The following is a 15,724-nucleotide window of genomic DNA, read 5'->3' as shown; positions in this document are numbered from 1 at the left end:
ACTGCTGTCTCCAGTATAAGTCATTACCTTAGCATATAATACTTCTGCAAAAGTGAAGGCTACTTGACCATCACAAATGCTCATCTCTTAACCCTTCCCTCTTAAACCTGATTTAGTTGTGCCTTTGTATTTATTTGTGTGCGCGCACGTGTGTATGTGAACATGGACATTCTCTTTCCCTTTATGTAGGAAATACACAATCATCTTTAGATGGCTGATCGTCCTTCATCACACCCATGAAATTCCACTGTAGGGCTGAAAAGGAAGAAAAGCATGTGTGTGTGTTGGGGGGGTTGGATTACATTTTATCAGAAAAGTGAAATGTCATTTACAAGTACATTTTAAGAAAACAGGATAAAAACCTTTCCCTCTCTCTTCCCTCAAATCCCCAGTCTCAGATTGTTTACTTGAATAATTTTGACAGACTTCATACACAGCTGACTTCCAGAAGTTCTTTAAGAAAGCCTTTACAGTTGTAGTTATAACAAACGTCAAAATTTAAACTTTGAAAGCTGAAAGCTGATATGCAAACACAGACAAAACAGAAGAAAGGATGAGGCCTTACATTATGTTTGCACCCAAAACTCCATTAAATACAAGGAAGGAAAATAACCTCTAAAATTTTGATTTTTTTTTTTTAATTTTTATTTCAAAACATACTATTTATATGTTCCTCTGTGAGGAAAAAGTTGACAGTGTTCCTCTCATCACCATAATGCCTTTGGATGAATTTTATAATAGCCCAAATAACATCTTTGTGGAGTTTCTCTCAATTTTTCTGTTTGGGCTGATGTACATTGGGATAACACTATAAATACTGTTTTTCAAAGTAGCATCATAACCAAATATTGCTGTTCCAACATCAACAGAGTTGAGTAGACTTTTCTTAGCAATTTTTCATAATCATTTGTGGTTTTTGGGCAGTTTACTTACATTTTGTCATTACCAATGTGCCTGCAGTAGTAACTTTCCCTTTCGGAAATAACTAATTTATAAGAATATGTTTCTAATAAGATAATTCATTTGAATAAGTGATGTAGCTCTTTTAGCCTTACAGTTTAAATAAAGGTATACCTTAATTTATCCAAATTCATAAGATATTTTTCTAAGACTCACAAGTAGCACTGATAGGTGCAGTGCAAATTTTCTCACGAGTTCTACCACCTAAATTATGCCACTGCCAAACTACCTGTAAGATCTTGACCCTACAAGCCACTCTTAAGGCTAAAATTATTTAGAAATAATGCTGGCATAAAGAGGTCATGACTGATTTCAAAGCAATATTATGACTGTCAGAGTTATAACAGTTTATGTACTGTAATGTATAATTTATATCCTCTATTTTAAAAGTCTTAAATCTGTCACAGACCAAATAACACTGATCTAAATCATATTGATGTAATAAACAATTTCACTTAGCCATATCATACTGATGTAATCAACAATGTTGTCAGTCCAATTCTACAATACTATTCTATGGGCAGTACTCTGAAAAAGCTACCATACTATAACTGTTAAATTTATATAACCTAAGAATATAGGCACTTAGATTCTCCTTCCTTCTTTGCCATTAACTTCCTGCCTAACAGCAGGCAAATTAGACCCAAATGCTCAAAAACATCTTTGAGAATTCACCTGGGCATTTTGTGATTCATTACTTTCTAACTGTAAAACAGAAACGATGGGTTTTCTAATCTTAAACAGATTATGGTAGGAGTAAGTGCATGAGAGATGTCCATGTACTCACATACTATGGCAATAAGAGCCATATCAGTATGATAGATTAGCTTCAATGATTTTATAAGTATCATAGCAAATAATGTTTAAGTTGTATATACACAAAATGTCTGTGCAGGAAAATGGATGCTGTATTAAATTTTATAAAATTTGTTTCGGATACTGTTAACAAGTTCTTTTTCATCTGTGAAGCTCCACGCTACAGAAGACAACCACTACAGCTTCCTCAAAACAAAACAAAACAAATCCAGACTTCAAGCTCAAAGCTATCGGAAACATGCTTTGCAGTGTCAAGTACAGGCTTGGAAAATCCAGAGTGCACATAACTCATTTAAAGTCATATACTTATTCCTGCTTTTGAGTCAAGCACTGCATAAACCAAATTGCGCTTCTTAGAAGATCATGTAAATTGTTGAGTATTACTAACTGTGAATATAAAATCAAAATTTTGTTTACATAGAAATTGTTACTGCATCTCCACAGTTTGGCTATAATTGCTGCTTTATACATATTTCTTTCCATTCAGTGTCAGAGGAAAGGGTATTATTGGTAGGTTTGTTTCAGTGTGCCACTCTGCCTCAGTCTCACACAAAAGACTCTTTGTGGGGTCATAGATTAGCATTTGGGCAGGCAGCCAAGAGAGATGAAAGGAGAGTGGCTACACTAAGGATGTACATAGCTTACACTCATCAAATACCCCGGGGGAGGGAAACAGAGAAAAAAAAATCTATGTAGTAATTTCAGTAGCTGTCCTCTATCCCTTTAGTTTCTGAAAACGTGTTTTTAGTCAAAGCTCTAGCAATGCACAGCTCCACTCTGGCAGTACAGGTCATGGAGTCCTATGCATAATGAGTACTAAGATAAAGTAATATTTTAACATTTAGTTATAGAAATATTGTTCAAGAGAGAGGCAGGTATAGTCAGATCTTGACAGAAGAGACATGTATGCACCCTATCATCAGGTAATATAAAACTTTCATACTGTGTGTTTTCATTCTGTGTGTTTTTAATTAAAAAAAAATGGAAAGATAATTCAGAATAACCAGGATGTTTGAAAAATGACAAATAAGCTGTCTTCGTAGAAATCATTGTGAAGAAATAGAAAATGCTTAAGTTTTAAAAATCAGGAGCAAATGTTCTTGAAATACCTTCATCCACATATCTATACATACATCTATCTATATAAATAAATAGCAACCACGGTGTACTCAATTCCAAACAGGAAACTCTGCCTGCAAATGATCCTACGGATATCTACCTCTTTAAGGAAATTTCCATTCTTTACATGGTCAGGTTTCAAACTGTAGAAGGATATGTATTTTTAGTATAGCAGAGAAAAGATACAAAAGTTGCATTGAATATGGAGGTAAATTAGAAATGGAAGATATTACTGTAAAAAGATTGAGGATAAAAGTCTACTTAGTATTCTAGGAAACATTTAATGAGAAACAAAACCTTCCACATTTATTTTACCACAGGTCAGTGGTAAGAAATCATTGAAGATGAGTTACAGATTATACACACCATTTTATCTCTACGTTGGAACTGACACAAAATACATGAATAGTTCAGTCTTCTGTGCAAACTGACCTGCACAACAACCACTATTCACAACTGGCGCTTTTTGTTGGCAGTCTCAGCAGAAAATCTATGGATTACATTGGCACCGAGACTGAAATATGCTCTGAAACCAAAAGACAGTCTCTTGAGAATGCAGTTGAAGTACCTCATAGTGGTGAACAACTACAACTACCTGTGCTATTCATAGCCCATGAGTAAAAGCTTTCTGTTTCCAGCATTGTCAGATTGGCTTTTTCAGCATACTTTGTTTGGGAACAGGAAGCTTGGATCCTGACAAGTTATTAAAATAATTCCAAACATGTTAAGGGCTCTAAAGGCAAAACAGAATGCCTCCATCTAACACAAAATGAGTGCTAGATGGAGGGCTACTACTCTATTTTTAGCAAATGAATACATCAATTATTTAAAGCAGTTAAAGGAATGAAATACATTGTAAGTGGCAAACAGCAAGGTATTGCTGCAAGTCATCCAAATAAAAAAACAGTATGTGAATATATATGTAACAAAGCTATTAAATACTTTCTCACCTTAGCATTTTCAATGCATGGACAAATAGCCCAAGCTGCACTTGCTTGAACATCTGGATTAGGATTCTTCAACAATGACCATAACAAACGAACTCCATCTAAACGGTCAATTATCCTATCAAGGAAATCAATCAGAAAAAAGAGATAATTAATTATGGAGTATACAGTGTCAAGTTTTAGATTATATCAGTTTGAGAAACTACTTTAAGAAATATTGGTATGCTTTTCTTTAGCATATTGTTTTGCTTTACGTAAGTGCTTGTGTGCTGTTGTCAGCTGACTGCCATCAACATACACAGTAAACATTGCTTGCTACTGTAGATGGGTGTGACCAAATTATGTTAAGACAGAATATGTTTTTCAACTAAATCTTCCAAGTGTTGTTTACCTTTTTATCAGTACTGTGATTTAAAATGCTTAAAGAAGATAAAGTGAACTGCATTATAATCAGAACTCACGTAAAAGTAGAAGTAAGCATGTGACTTTTTAACGATCTGTATGTAAACTAAAATCTGAATTCAAGCATACTAGCTTCTTTCATATAGTAACAAATACTTTCCAAAACAAATATTTATGCCCAAAACTATGTACTTAACTTTTTATTCAGTCTATGCTTAATGTATTTACCTTACTGTACAACATATTTTAAGGTACTATGTTTCTAATCTAGCATTAGAAATTAAAATGGTCACACCACACTGCACCCTTTGTTGGTCATGAATAACATGTAACTTGTTTCCCATGTGCTCCTTACCAACAAGACTAACATTGAATATTATGTTATAATTACTTAAACACACTGTAATCAAAGTATCTTCATGACTAGCTGAAAAATGAATTATCATCAGAATCATCTCTACACCATCTGTGTTATGTTTACATATCAATCAGGCCTGGGGATCATAACGTCACATTAGGGTACAGTGAATACCTTAAATAGAAAGGAAGGTCAAACAAAACTTAACAGCTTTTACAAACATTCCTATTTTTCAAAAAGATATATTTAACCCAAAGCAGATGAGCTGAAGATAAAGGAAAGCAAGTGTACTTTTCTAACCTCAGAAGGAAAAAATTCTGTTGTATACATGCAAGTCTACATCTTTAATTGTAAATACAAGATAAGAGAAATAGAATACAGGTTACATCTTATTTGTGTTCACTGTAAATACATTTGCCAGGAAATTTTTAAACTTATTATAAAATCATTTCTGTATGCAATTCTACCATCACGTGAAGGAGGAAAATAGTTAAGGGCATGGGCTCTGTCTAAAATAACCACGGACTTTAATCACAACGCTTTTATGCAAACAGCTTAAACAACTGTGTTTTCAAAACAATAACTTTTTGCACAAATGGTTGGTTAAGCTGAGAAACCATAAGTTGTTTTTTTTTAATATCTGTTCATTTAATACAGCTTATTTTACTTACTCACTTCCAAATCAACTGCAAGAATATCGTCATTCAAAGGAAAAAATCAGAAATCATAACACAACAAATTAGAACAGCATGATCATAAACTACACAATTACATATACACGTCCACATAATAAGGATGACTTCAGTAAAAATGTCAAACAAGCTTTTAAATCTCTCCAAATCCCCAACACTTTCAAGCAATTTTAATAATACTTTCCTGTCATTTCAGAAAGCACATAGAATTTTTTCATATACTGGACTTAATTAAAAAAAGATCCATGAGTGTTTCTTCTAGTCAAGCAGAGCACTGATCACTTACCAACATGAGATACTTCCTCCCAAGAGGGGCTAAATATAAATGACCCAACTCCAACCAGTATATAAAAATCAAGCTATAAAAGTCAAACACTGAGTTCAGATTTTTCTACCATGTTTAAGAAAACAACCTCTAGGCTGATTTATCTTTCCTTTTTTTTTTTTTTTCCTAAAGCCATCTTTCTGATTTAAAATTCACTTTCTTCTCAGTATTCTTGTCTTCTCTTCAGATTTTCAAGGCAAACTATCCTCACTCTACAGTTTCTTTTCTAAAGAAAATTTTTGCCTTTTGGTTGAACACCAGAAATATGAGTTGTCTTAGACCCAACAGAATAGCTCAGAATATCTGAAAGTGTTATCCTCAGTCCATTCAATGTGTATAAAACAAAGAATGGTATGGAATAAACAAACAAACTTCCAAATTACATTCTTCATCACTGATCACTGGTTTCACTCATTTATACTAGATTAACTCAAATGAAAGGAATTCTATGCAGAAGAACGATACTCTCAAATTTTCGTACTGGAAGAGTTATGGTTGTGTCACCATACAAGCACAAACCCTTTTATTTTCATCTTACTAAGAATAGATATTTGCTAATTAAAGAAAGCATTGCTAAACAAGTGACTAAATCCCTTCTCAATTCCATTTTTTTTAATCTTTCTGTGGTTTCAGTGTAGCAGATGAAGAAATTGGATGTTAAACTAGCATATCTGCTATAAAAAGCAATGGGAACGCTAAAATAAATGGCCCTGAAAAATGTTTCCTCTATAAAAGTGCTTGAATGTTAGTTTCTTTTCTCTATGAAAATTCCTTTTTAAAGTGGGCAAAAATATGCGTTCAAATTTCTTTACAAATAAACAAAGACAGACATGGGAAAGCAGACCTGTAATCTTGAAAATTTCATCTCTGATGGCATCACTCTAACCAATATTCAGATTTGTTTGTATAAAGCTTTTGTATCTAATTTTCATCCCCAAATTGATTATAACGTCATCAGCAGGACGCTGTAATATAGCTACTTATCACAATAAATACAAACAAACAGTAAAATTTCCTTTGTTTGGCTTTCAGTTCTGCATTCACTCATATCTAGTACATTAGTTGCCCTGTGGTTACAGTCACTTAGATGATATGTTTTTTAATAATTTGTTGATGTAACAAAGACAAAGCTAAAGTATAGTTAAACCGGTATTAATCATGGGACTGTTAAAGGAGAGTCTTTTAATGTCTTTAAAGAAAGTCTTTAAAATGTCTTTTAATAGAGAGGCAGAACATTTTGAAAGCTGAAGGGAATCTCATAAAAGCTGAAATAATGTGATATTGATATTTAGATGATATAAAAAATCTTACTATTTAATATTTTAAAGTTTAAATATTTAACTGGTTTATATAACAGCTGTATTGTATGTACTTAAATAATCTAATGTATAGAACACTATTAATAGTATAAATTTTAACAGGCATGAAACTCACGCAAAGTAGGAATATTAATTCTATTATAGGTAATTGCTGTCTGTTGCTTCGCTATAAGTACAGTGGTATTTGCTATTTGACCAGTGTAGATAATTTAACAACATAGTTTTTATGAATGACTTTCATTAACTGTTTATAGATGACAGTTGCTTAATAGAGGCTTTTTGCATTGCTTCATTTATGAAACTTGATGTCACTGCATCACTGAACATCATGATATGTCTGCAAAAATCATGTCACAATTCTAGGAATTTACATTGTTTTCTAAAATATATCTGAAACTAGCAAAACTGTTAATCTGAAATAGTACTTCTCTTTATAATTCAGATTTAATATTGCACCTTTCCAGTAGAAACTTCAAAATGAATTGCTTAAACACCACATGCACAGAGCCTAGGCATCTGTTTGTCATATCTATCATCTTTTTCTGTTACAGTATTATTTGCCAGAACTTTTGAGAAGTCTAGTTTTATTGTCTGCCAATTTAGACCACTAATACAGATATAAATAAACAAAGTTAAACTGACTCTGTATTGTGCTTACTGGTAAGATTACAGGGTTTAATTCTGGCAGAATGTAATCTTGTGTTTTCTGAAACCACAATTTAGTATGTTTCTTAAAACTTTCGCTATTTGCTAGAGTGCTTTAATAAATAGAATTATATAACAATGTCTTCAACTCCATCTGTCTGGCTAAAATATTTGTACATTTTAATTTATAATATTCTAAAATCTAAGTTTTGATTGCTAGAGTTGAAGTCTATGGGTTTTCAAATGAAAAGTGCAAATGAAAATCTAATGTCAGTTAAAGAATGAGCATTAGTACTCTGGTTTTGGTAATATAAAAAGAATAACTGTGAAAGTTCTTTAAAATGACAAACATCCATAAAAGATATGCAGAGGCATCTCTGTCAATGCTGTGCAGCAGACTGAGTGTGGAAAACAGGTTCAGCTTATTTTTGCTGTGAGAGAAGTGGGTTGCCATTCTTTATACAGAAGATGTGGATTCACCTATGTCAATCTACTACTCTTCTTCCTTTGTCCATGCATGCTTCTTCCATGGAACATATGATAAAAATACAGTATTCCCCTCAGTAGTTAACTCCACTGTTTCATGGAACACGCTCTGTTTTTTATAATCCAGAATCACATTTTATTTTTCATATGAACCCCATCCTCTTCATTACATACCCTTGAATCACTCATGGAAAATTCATGAGCTCCACCCTCTCAGTGTGTGTGGTTTCCACATGCCTACTGCTGCAAGTATAAGAACAGTCAAAATAGAAGACTGTTCAACTGAAAGGCTCTAAGGCTAACTTCACTAAGGACATGCAGCTAATGGAATGTGACAATATATTTGAAAATTATCAATCCTTACTGAGAGTTAGATACTGACTTGAAATTTTCCTGCTTTGCTCTGGGTTTCTAGTAAATATCAAGGTCAATGACAGTAGGATCCATAAGAATCATCATACTTTTAGGCATTTCTGTAGTGCTAAATTAGAACAGAATCTTTTTAAACACTGCTTGTCCAAACCAGATGACAAAGAAAACAAGCCTTAAGACCTAACAGCCAAATTGACAAGAGAAAAGCTAATAGAAAAGAACTATCTCCTAGAACTCATTGAGACATCCCATGAAAAAAATGATTACAAAGTAAGGAATGTAATAATAATTCATGCAGCTAAACCAAGAAGACCAGAAACACCTAAGTATCAAACTCCAATAGAAAGTCATCAATGTGTATATACTTAGAGGCTACAAAGTGGCTTTGCTTCTTTCCAGAACATCTTGGAAGATCCCTACATTCTTGTTAAGATGAGCAATAGATTGTAAAGAGCTGAAAGCATTATAAGAGCTCAAACAGATTTTCTCATGTATTTCAAGACAGCTATTCTTAGCACAACAAAGCAACTCATGAAACAACAACAACAACAAAAAACTGTAAGGTATAAAAGGGAATGAGGTGGTGGAACTGTGCACCCTCTTTTCAAATTAAAGCTTTTAGTACTGTGGGAAGACAAATGTTTCCAGGTACTTTGCTACCACATGGGTCTTTCAGATGTCTCTTAATACTTTGGTAAGATTAAACAGGAATAAATAAGGTAATAATGGGAATACTAGGATGGCTAGCACCTGAACTTTTTAATCATATAATCATAGAATGATAGAATATACAAGTTGGAAGGGACTCACAAGGATCATCGAGTCCAACTCCTGGGTCCCCAAAGGACCACCCAAAAATCAGACCATGTGTTTGAGAGCGTTGTCCAAATGCTTCTTGAACTCTGTCAGAGTCAGTGCTGTGGCCACTGGCCTGGGGAGTCTTTCCCAGTGCCCGACCACCCTCTGGGTGCAGAACCTTTCCCTAACACCCAGCCTGACCCTCCCCTGTCCCAGCTCCATGCCGTCCCCTTGGGTCCTGTTGCTGTCCCCAGAGAGCAGAGCTCAGCACCTGCCCCGCCGCTCCCCTTGTGAGGCCGCCATGAGGCCTCCCCTCAGCCTACTCTGCTCTGGGCTGAACAATCCAAGTGACTTCAGCTGCTTCTCTTGCGTCTTCCCCTCCAGACTCATCACCATCTTTGTTGCCCTCCTTTAGAGACACTAACAGTTTTATATCCTTCTTATACTGTGGTGTCCAAAACTGCACACAGTGCTCAAAGTGAGGCGGCACCAGAGCAGAGTGGGACAATCCTTTCCCTCACCCATCTAGCAATGCCATGCCTGATGCACCCCAGGGCATGGCTGGCCCTCCTGGTTGCCAGGGCACACTGCTGGCTCATGTTCAGCTTGTTGTCGATTAAAACCCCCAGATCGCTCTCTGCATGGCTGTTCTCCAGCATTTTAGTGCCATGTGACAGGAATAATTTGCACTGTTGGAGTTGACTGGAAAGAGATAAATTCACCTGTGTTTTTTTAAGATGAGGACATGAGGACTGGAAAAAGATTTACCTGACATATATCATAAAGCTGTAGCAGTATTTTTTTAAAGTAGAAACTTGTAGATATTACTACAAGTGGAATATTAAAATAAATTACCTTTATTTATCATCCATTATCCCCTTCTAGGGTATCACAGAAACACAACCAAATGCTCAGAACTTGAGCACCCTTAGCATGCAGTGTTCACATTCTGGAGCTTTCATATCACTAATTTATAAATTGAGTAGCAACATATCAATGTTTTCTAACGTTTAAAAATAAAAAAAATCTCAGAAACAAAAGTCTTAGTCCCAAATTCTGCAATTAGAACAACGTGATACTACAGATTATGTACCTTTCATGTGTTTGGTGACCCACTCTTCTCGAGAAGGGTGGTTTGTATGAGGAGTTACAGTCTAAGCTTCTGCTATACTGGTCTAACGAGGAGGAGACAGAAAAGGAATGGTCAACCCACGTTTTGGGGTGGGGGAACAGGGGAATCTAATATCTTAACCGTGCAAGAGGCAGAACACTCAACCAAACAAATCATTTAAATGTGTGAGTAATTGTACTGATATTGATGTTTAAACTAAGTATTGTTTAAACACTTTGACGGATCAGGATCAAACTTACCTGCACCTGGCTGAATCCTGCCTCTGGAAAAGATTGCATTATCCCTTCTAGTGCTATGAGTCTGAACTTGCACTAGCACAATACTTCAGGTAAATGTCACAGTAATGAAAGTAATTTCTCTGTGTTTTTGTTGTTGTTGTTGTTGAAGGAGTAAAAAGTATATTTTGCTCCCGGAATAAATTCCTTGCTAATGTTTTAAAATATTTTAAAAATATTAATAAATAAAAAGAAATCAAATGTTGAGAACCTTTGATAGAGTTTTTTTCATATGAACTGAATTCAACATTTCAATCCTTCACCCACTCTTGGCAAAATCTTTCAGGTTTCCTCCTAAACAACCTGCACTCTCTCCTTAAAAACAAGATGGACTTTGTTTTATCACAATTTTAGCAGCAACTTGTGTTATTTTTGGTGCTTATGCTGACCACATTCCAGTGTGAAGCTATCCATACTGGATATTACACGTGGTAGTCCTGAGTACTGGCATATGTCTGAGGTTTTATAATACCAATTTGTATTTATTAGCTTTGAAATTTCTCGGTTGATTTACAGAGTTAATTTTGTTAATACATTACAGCAAAGGTAGACATTTAGCATTCTTCATTTGAGATACACAGTGAAGATGATTTCATCTATGTGTACTTTTCTGCTACATGGCTAACTGTTCACACAACCCATGTTTACAGTTGTGTACCATCTAGCCTTTTGCCACTGGGTGACAGCCAAAGCATGAAAACAAAAGCCCTATTCAGAAAAGAATTCCCTGCACTGCTATATGAATATCAAGTGAATTATGCAAATCAGAACAGGAGGAGCTTACTAAAACTCTTTTTCTGATCTTCCATATGTATAAGGAGGGAAATATGCTGAGAATCTTGAGGTAAATATCCCTGTAAGGGAACAGGAAGCACAGTAAATGCCCACCTCAACTTTTAACTGGAACACTTAATCATAAAGCTCAAGGATCTTTGTAAGCTGTACAAATCTACATCACAAAACCAAAGAGAGCAGCAACTTTCTGAGTAAAAAGGCAGTCTTTCTCTTTGGTCTTGCAAAGGAGTAAGAGGAAAGAAAAGGGTGCAAAAAAGTCTGAATTGATAAAAGGAATGATGAAGAGGGACAGAACAGATAAAATACAAATAACACTCTATTTCAAAAACTTTCAAATTATTTTTCATGACAGTAAATGCACACATTTCTTTTGGAATTGCTTTCTCTAATTTAGGAAATTATTTATGATTCAAGAACAGATGTAAAAGGAAGAGAAGCATAAGCAGGTACCCACCATACAGCACTTGTAAATAGGTGCTTTGTAACTTTGAAATTGAATTTTAATAAAAATCATTTCACTACAGTTCTATCTGATTTACCCCCAAACACAAAAGCTTTATGTTCTACACATTTTCTCAAGGAAAAAATTGTGTTCCTATTTAGAACATTTTACAGTAGGAAATAACTAATCCACACCGTAAAACATCCTTTTAAGTCAGATTATAATTGACAAAACTAAAACCTTCTAAAGTGTTTAACCTGAAATTGAGTCTACTAATGCTGATGAACTGATAGAAGTATAGTAGACAGCCCTCAAAGCCCCGAGTTAAAGTACCACAAACTGGAAATACATTTTCAAATATCCCTATTACACGAACTAACTATTCTGTGATCTCAACGGCATAAAATACAGTTTGACCACAGGGAAAAACTATTTTACAGTGAGAAAGTTTAAATACTGGAACAGGTTGCCCAGAGAGGCTGCTGAGTCTCCATCCATGGAGACATTCATAACCTGACTGGATGTGGTTCTGGGTGACCTGCTTTAGCTGACCCTACCTGAGCAAGGGGGTTGGACTAGATAATCTGAATAGGTCCCTTCCAACCTCAATGGTTCTATGATTCCATGTTATCTGATTGCAGAGAGACATATTAATATTTTGTAACAAATTTTAACTATCACTGCATAAGAACCCGGAATATTCTCCCCAAAATATTAACAATATTTCTGCCAGAATTACTCAAAGTATATATATTTTGCGATATTTAAAATGCTGTCAATATGAATGGCTTACATCATATTTTCAGGTTCTGTTGCACATGCTCCCACTGCTTTTGTTACATTCACAAGCAGTGCCTGATTGGTTCCAGTAAGTAACTTCACTAGGGGTGGTATTCCGCCACATTGACGGATAATAGCTCGATTTATTGGTTCTTGGCAACATTCTCCCAGTGCTCCAATGATATTTACAAGGACTTCTTCAGGTTGATCAGTGAGCAGTCCTACCAAAACTTCTACGACTTTATAATCGTGAAATCTAAATGAAAGCAATAAAAACAAAGTTGTTATTATCAGTATGTTACTATTGTAAGGTAATCCTTAATTTCTGTAATTAAATTATCTTGATGAACAAATCACAATATCGGTAAGCCATTCCAATCAGTTCTTGTAAGTGCGACATACAGCATCATTTCTTACTTTACCTTTTTAAATATATTTCTCTATTTTACTGTTCTAGAAATCCAAAGAGTAGTTTGAGGAGTGTTGAAAATTTAACATGTGGATGAAACATCTTTAACTAGCTGTAAACATACTAGAAGACTAGCAAGTACAGTGGCATCCTAACTTCCATTTCTTTTTTCTACCATGTTAACAATGGCTAGAGCAGGAGTATATCTGACCCTCTTCCACCTTTCTGGAGCCAAAGGATCACCCTTATGTTTCAAACCCTTTAGTGGTTTGTCCTCATCAGTTCTATAGCTAGTTCAGGCCTAATATGTGCATTTTCTTCATATAAGACTAGAACTATGCTAGATTTCATTTTGGAATTAATAAAATTAAGAAAATAGTTGACAAAAATTTGAGTTGACTTTTACATTAATACTTCCCTCATTCTTCATAGCACTTTTGGTACTGATGATCAAAAACATGTTTGTAAAAATCCTGGAGTTTTCTTGTCCAGGCTCCATCCTACAAACAGATGCATGCTAAACCTCAGAATTTAATCTTCTGGCACAGTACTTTAGTTCTCAGCACTGCGGTCACCCCATTTCTAAGTTTGTTTTGTTCAGAACTTAGAGGATTCTTAATGCTCAACAAATATCCTATTTTCCTTTCACACCTTTTCTACGATACACCCTGACAATTCCACTTAGTGTATCAAGCTAGATCTAGCTTGTATATCACCTATTAATTATGCTTTGATATATGTTTTTGTGTAAATATACACAGTTCCTCTCCTAAAAAGATAAATTATCTGAGAGAACTGAGTTCTCACTTGTGCTCCTCTTGTCCCCTAGCTTCTGCAAATGTCTACTTGAACTACAACTACTCCTTATTTTCCAGGAATCAGCTGTACATGTGACTTTTCTTTCATACAAAAAAAATAGTATTTTTGAGATTCTAATGGCAGATCTAGAACTCTGTTTCCATAAAAAAAATTAATCCTTCCAAGATAGCTTATCGGTATAACAATTAATGTTATACCAAGAAATTAGAAACTTTTTTTTTCTGATTTGCTTGGATCTGATACACATTTGCTTAAAGAGAAAGTCTTTCTTTGTTCAATGTAATTTGGAAGTGTCCCTATATTTATTTTTTTTAAAGAGGAAATACCAACAACATGAAAACAGAGCAACAAACCAAGTGAACAATTTCAAAAAGAAAAATACTGATTTTCTCTGACTATTTTATCAGTGTTGCAGACGAACTGCTTCATGGATGGAATAATATCAGCTGGCTCTGTGGTGGGCAGGCTACAGTCTGACAGAGTTGTTGGCTCAGGCCATCTTGTGTCCAGAAGCAGTATGGCTGCTTGCATACAAGCTGGAATCTGAGTTAGTCAGGCATAGGCACTTGTACCAGCTCACTGCTGAGTCAGCACAGCATCTCAGCAATATACTTCAGGTACAGGAAGTACTGCAGAGTAGTCTGAAGATAATTAAGTCGCTCTGCAGGAACCAGCAGGGTTTGTTAGTTCTAGCCTCATGCCAGACTTAAAGTCATCCCCCCAGATCTACTTATGTGATTTCATATTATCCTTCCTCCCTGTTCTGTTGTGTCCTCCCAATCTGACTTTTGATTGGGTTTATTGCTTCAGTCTCAGCAGTGCATAATACATGAATTCAGCTCAAGTCTGGAGCTGTGCCTGGCTAGTAACCTTCATGGGGCTTCAAGCCCTTGCCAAAGATACGCGAGTAGCCCCGCAAAAATCTGTTTGCATTTGCACAGAATTATTGGCTACAACTACACTAATAAATAAAACAGGCGATGGCTCATTCTGGAGCCCTGAGGACAAGAAGCACAACATAGCATCCATATGGCTAAAATCTCTTATCCTCACAATTCAGGGTGGCCTCACCCATTCTGCCTAATGGAAACAATCTGTTGCCTGTGCTGTTCCCAAGGGGTGTCTGGGCATTGTCTGGAAGAGCTCTTGCTGGCACAAGCCAAACTGTGTAAGAGATTGTGCTAGCAGTTAAACAGCATGGATAATCATAACATAGTGACTGAACCCGAGATTAGGTCCTATTTAGTTTACTACTATAGACAGAACCACTCAGTTCATCTCATCACTGATCTGGAACCAGGATGCCTCTGTGCAGACACCCAAAGCTCACAGAAAAGGAGGATATACCTTTCTGAAAAGCCAGGTAACTGTGAAATGAGGAATGCAAAAAGAAGTAGGACAGAAGTACAGTATGTAAAGACCATGGCTCTGTATAAGAATGGTTTGGGAACTCATTTAGGACAGTTAAAAGCCACACTGTAAACCGAGATTACTGGAATTCTTTCTGATTTTGACCCAGATGTTATCTATTATATCTGCTTGTCCAGCAGAGTACACTAAAATTAGGGCTGCAGGAAGAGGTTACCTTTTACTGATTCTCCTCCCAGTTTGTGAATCTCATTCCTCTGTACAGAGCAGCATAACTTCAGCAGGAAGCCTAGCACATACTCCAGTAGAGCAGGCATTTTTTGAGGTAAGGTGCACAAATCAGATGTATTAATTTGAGAGAGGCCAAGTATTCTCAGTCATTAAGCTATTCCATAAAAGACAGGGTGATAATTCCTGCTGTCACATTCTTAGATAATCACTCTGGACCTTGATACTGAGAAGATG

The 15,724-nt window shown here is 35.5% G+C and overlaps 1 protein-coding gene across 5 annotated transcripts in view; it reads right to left on the bottom strand.

Moving 5' to 3' along the window:
• The window catches only part of ODAD2 (outer dynein arm docking complex subunit 2), a 93,665-nt gene that overhangs the window by 38,738 nt on the left and 39,203 nt on the right, over positions 1-15,724 (bottom strand). For all 5 annotated transcript variants that reach the window (XM_035545467.1, XM_035545468.1, XM_035545469.2 and 2 more), the window contains 2 exons: positions 12,677-12,919; positions 3,846-3,960 (listed from right to left, as the gene is read on the bottom strand). In XM_035545467.1, coding sequence (XP_035401360.1) covers positions 3,846-3,960; positions 12,677-12,919 — 358 coding nt within the window. The remainder of the gene's footprint in view (positions 1-3,845; positions 3,961-12,676; positions 12,920-15,724) is intronic.

The sequence above is a fragment of the Cygnus atratus genome, chromosome 2 (assembly GCF_013377495.2).
Source record: "Cygnus atratus isolate AKBS03 ecotype Queensland, Australia chromosome 2, CAtr_DNAZoo_HiC_assembly, whole genome shotgun sequence".
NCBI lineage: Eukaryota > Metazoa > Chordata > Aves > Anseriformes > Anatidae > Cygnus > Cygnus atratus.
This window is presented reverse-complemented; position numbering and strand designations above follow the sequence as displayed.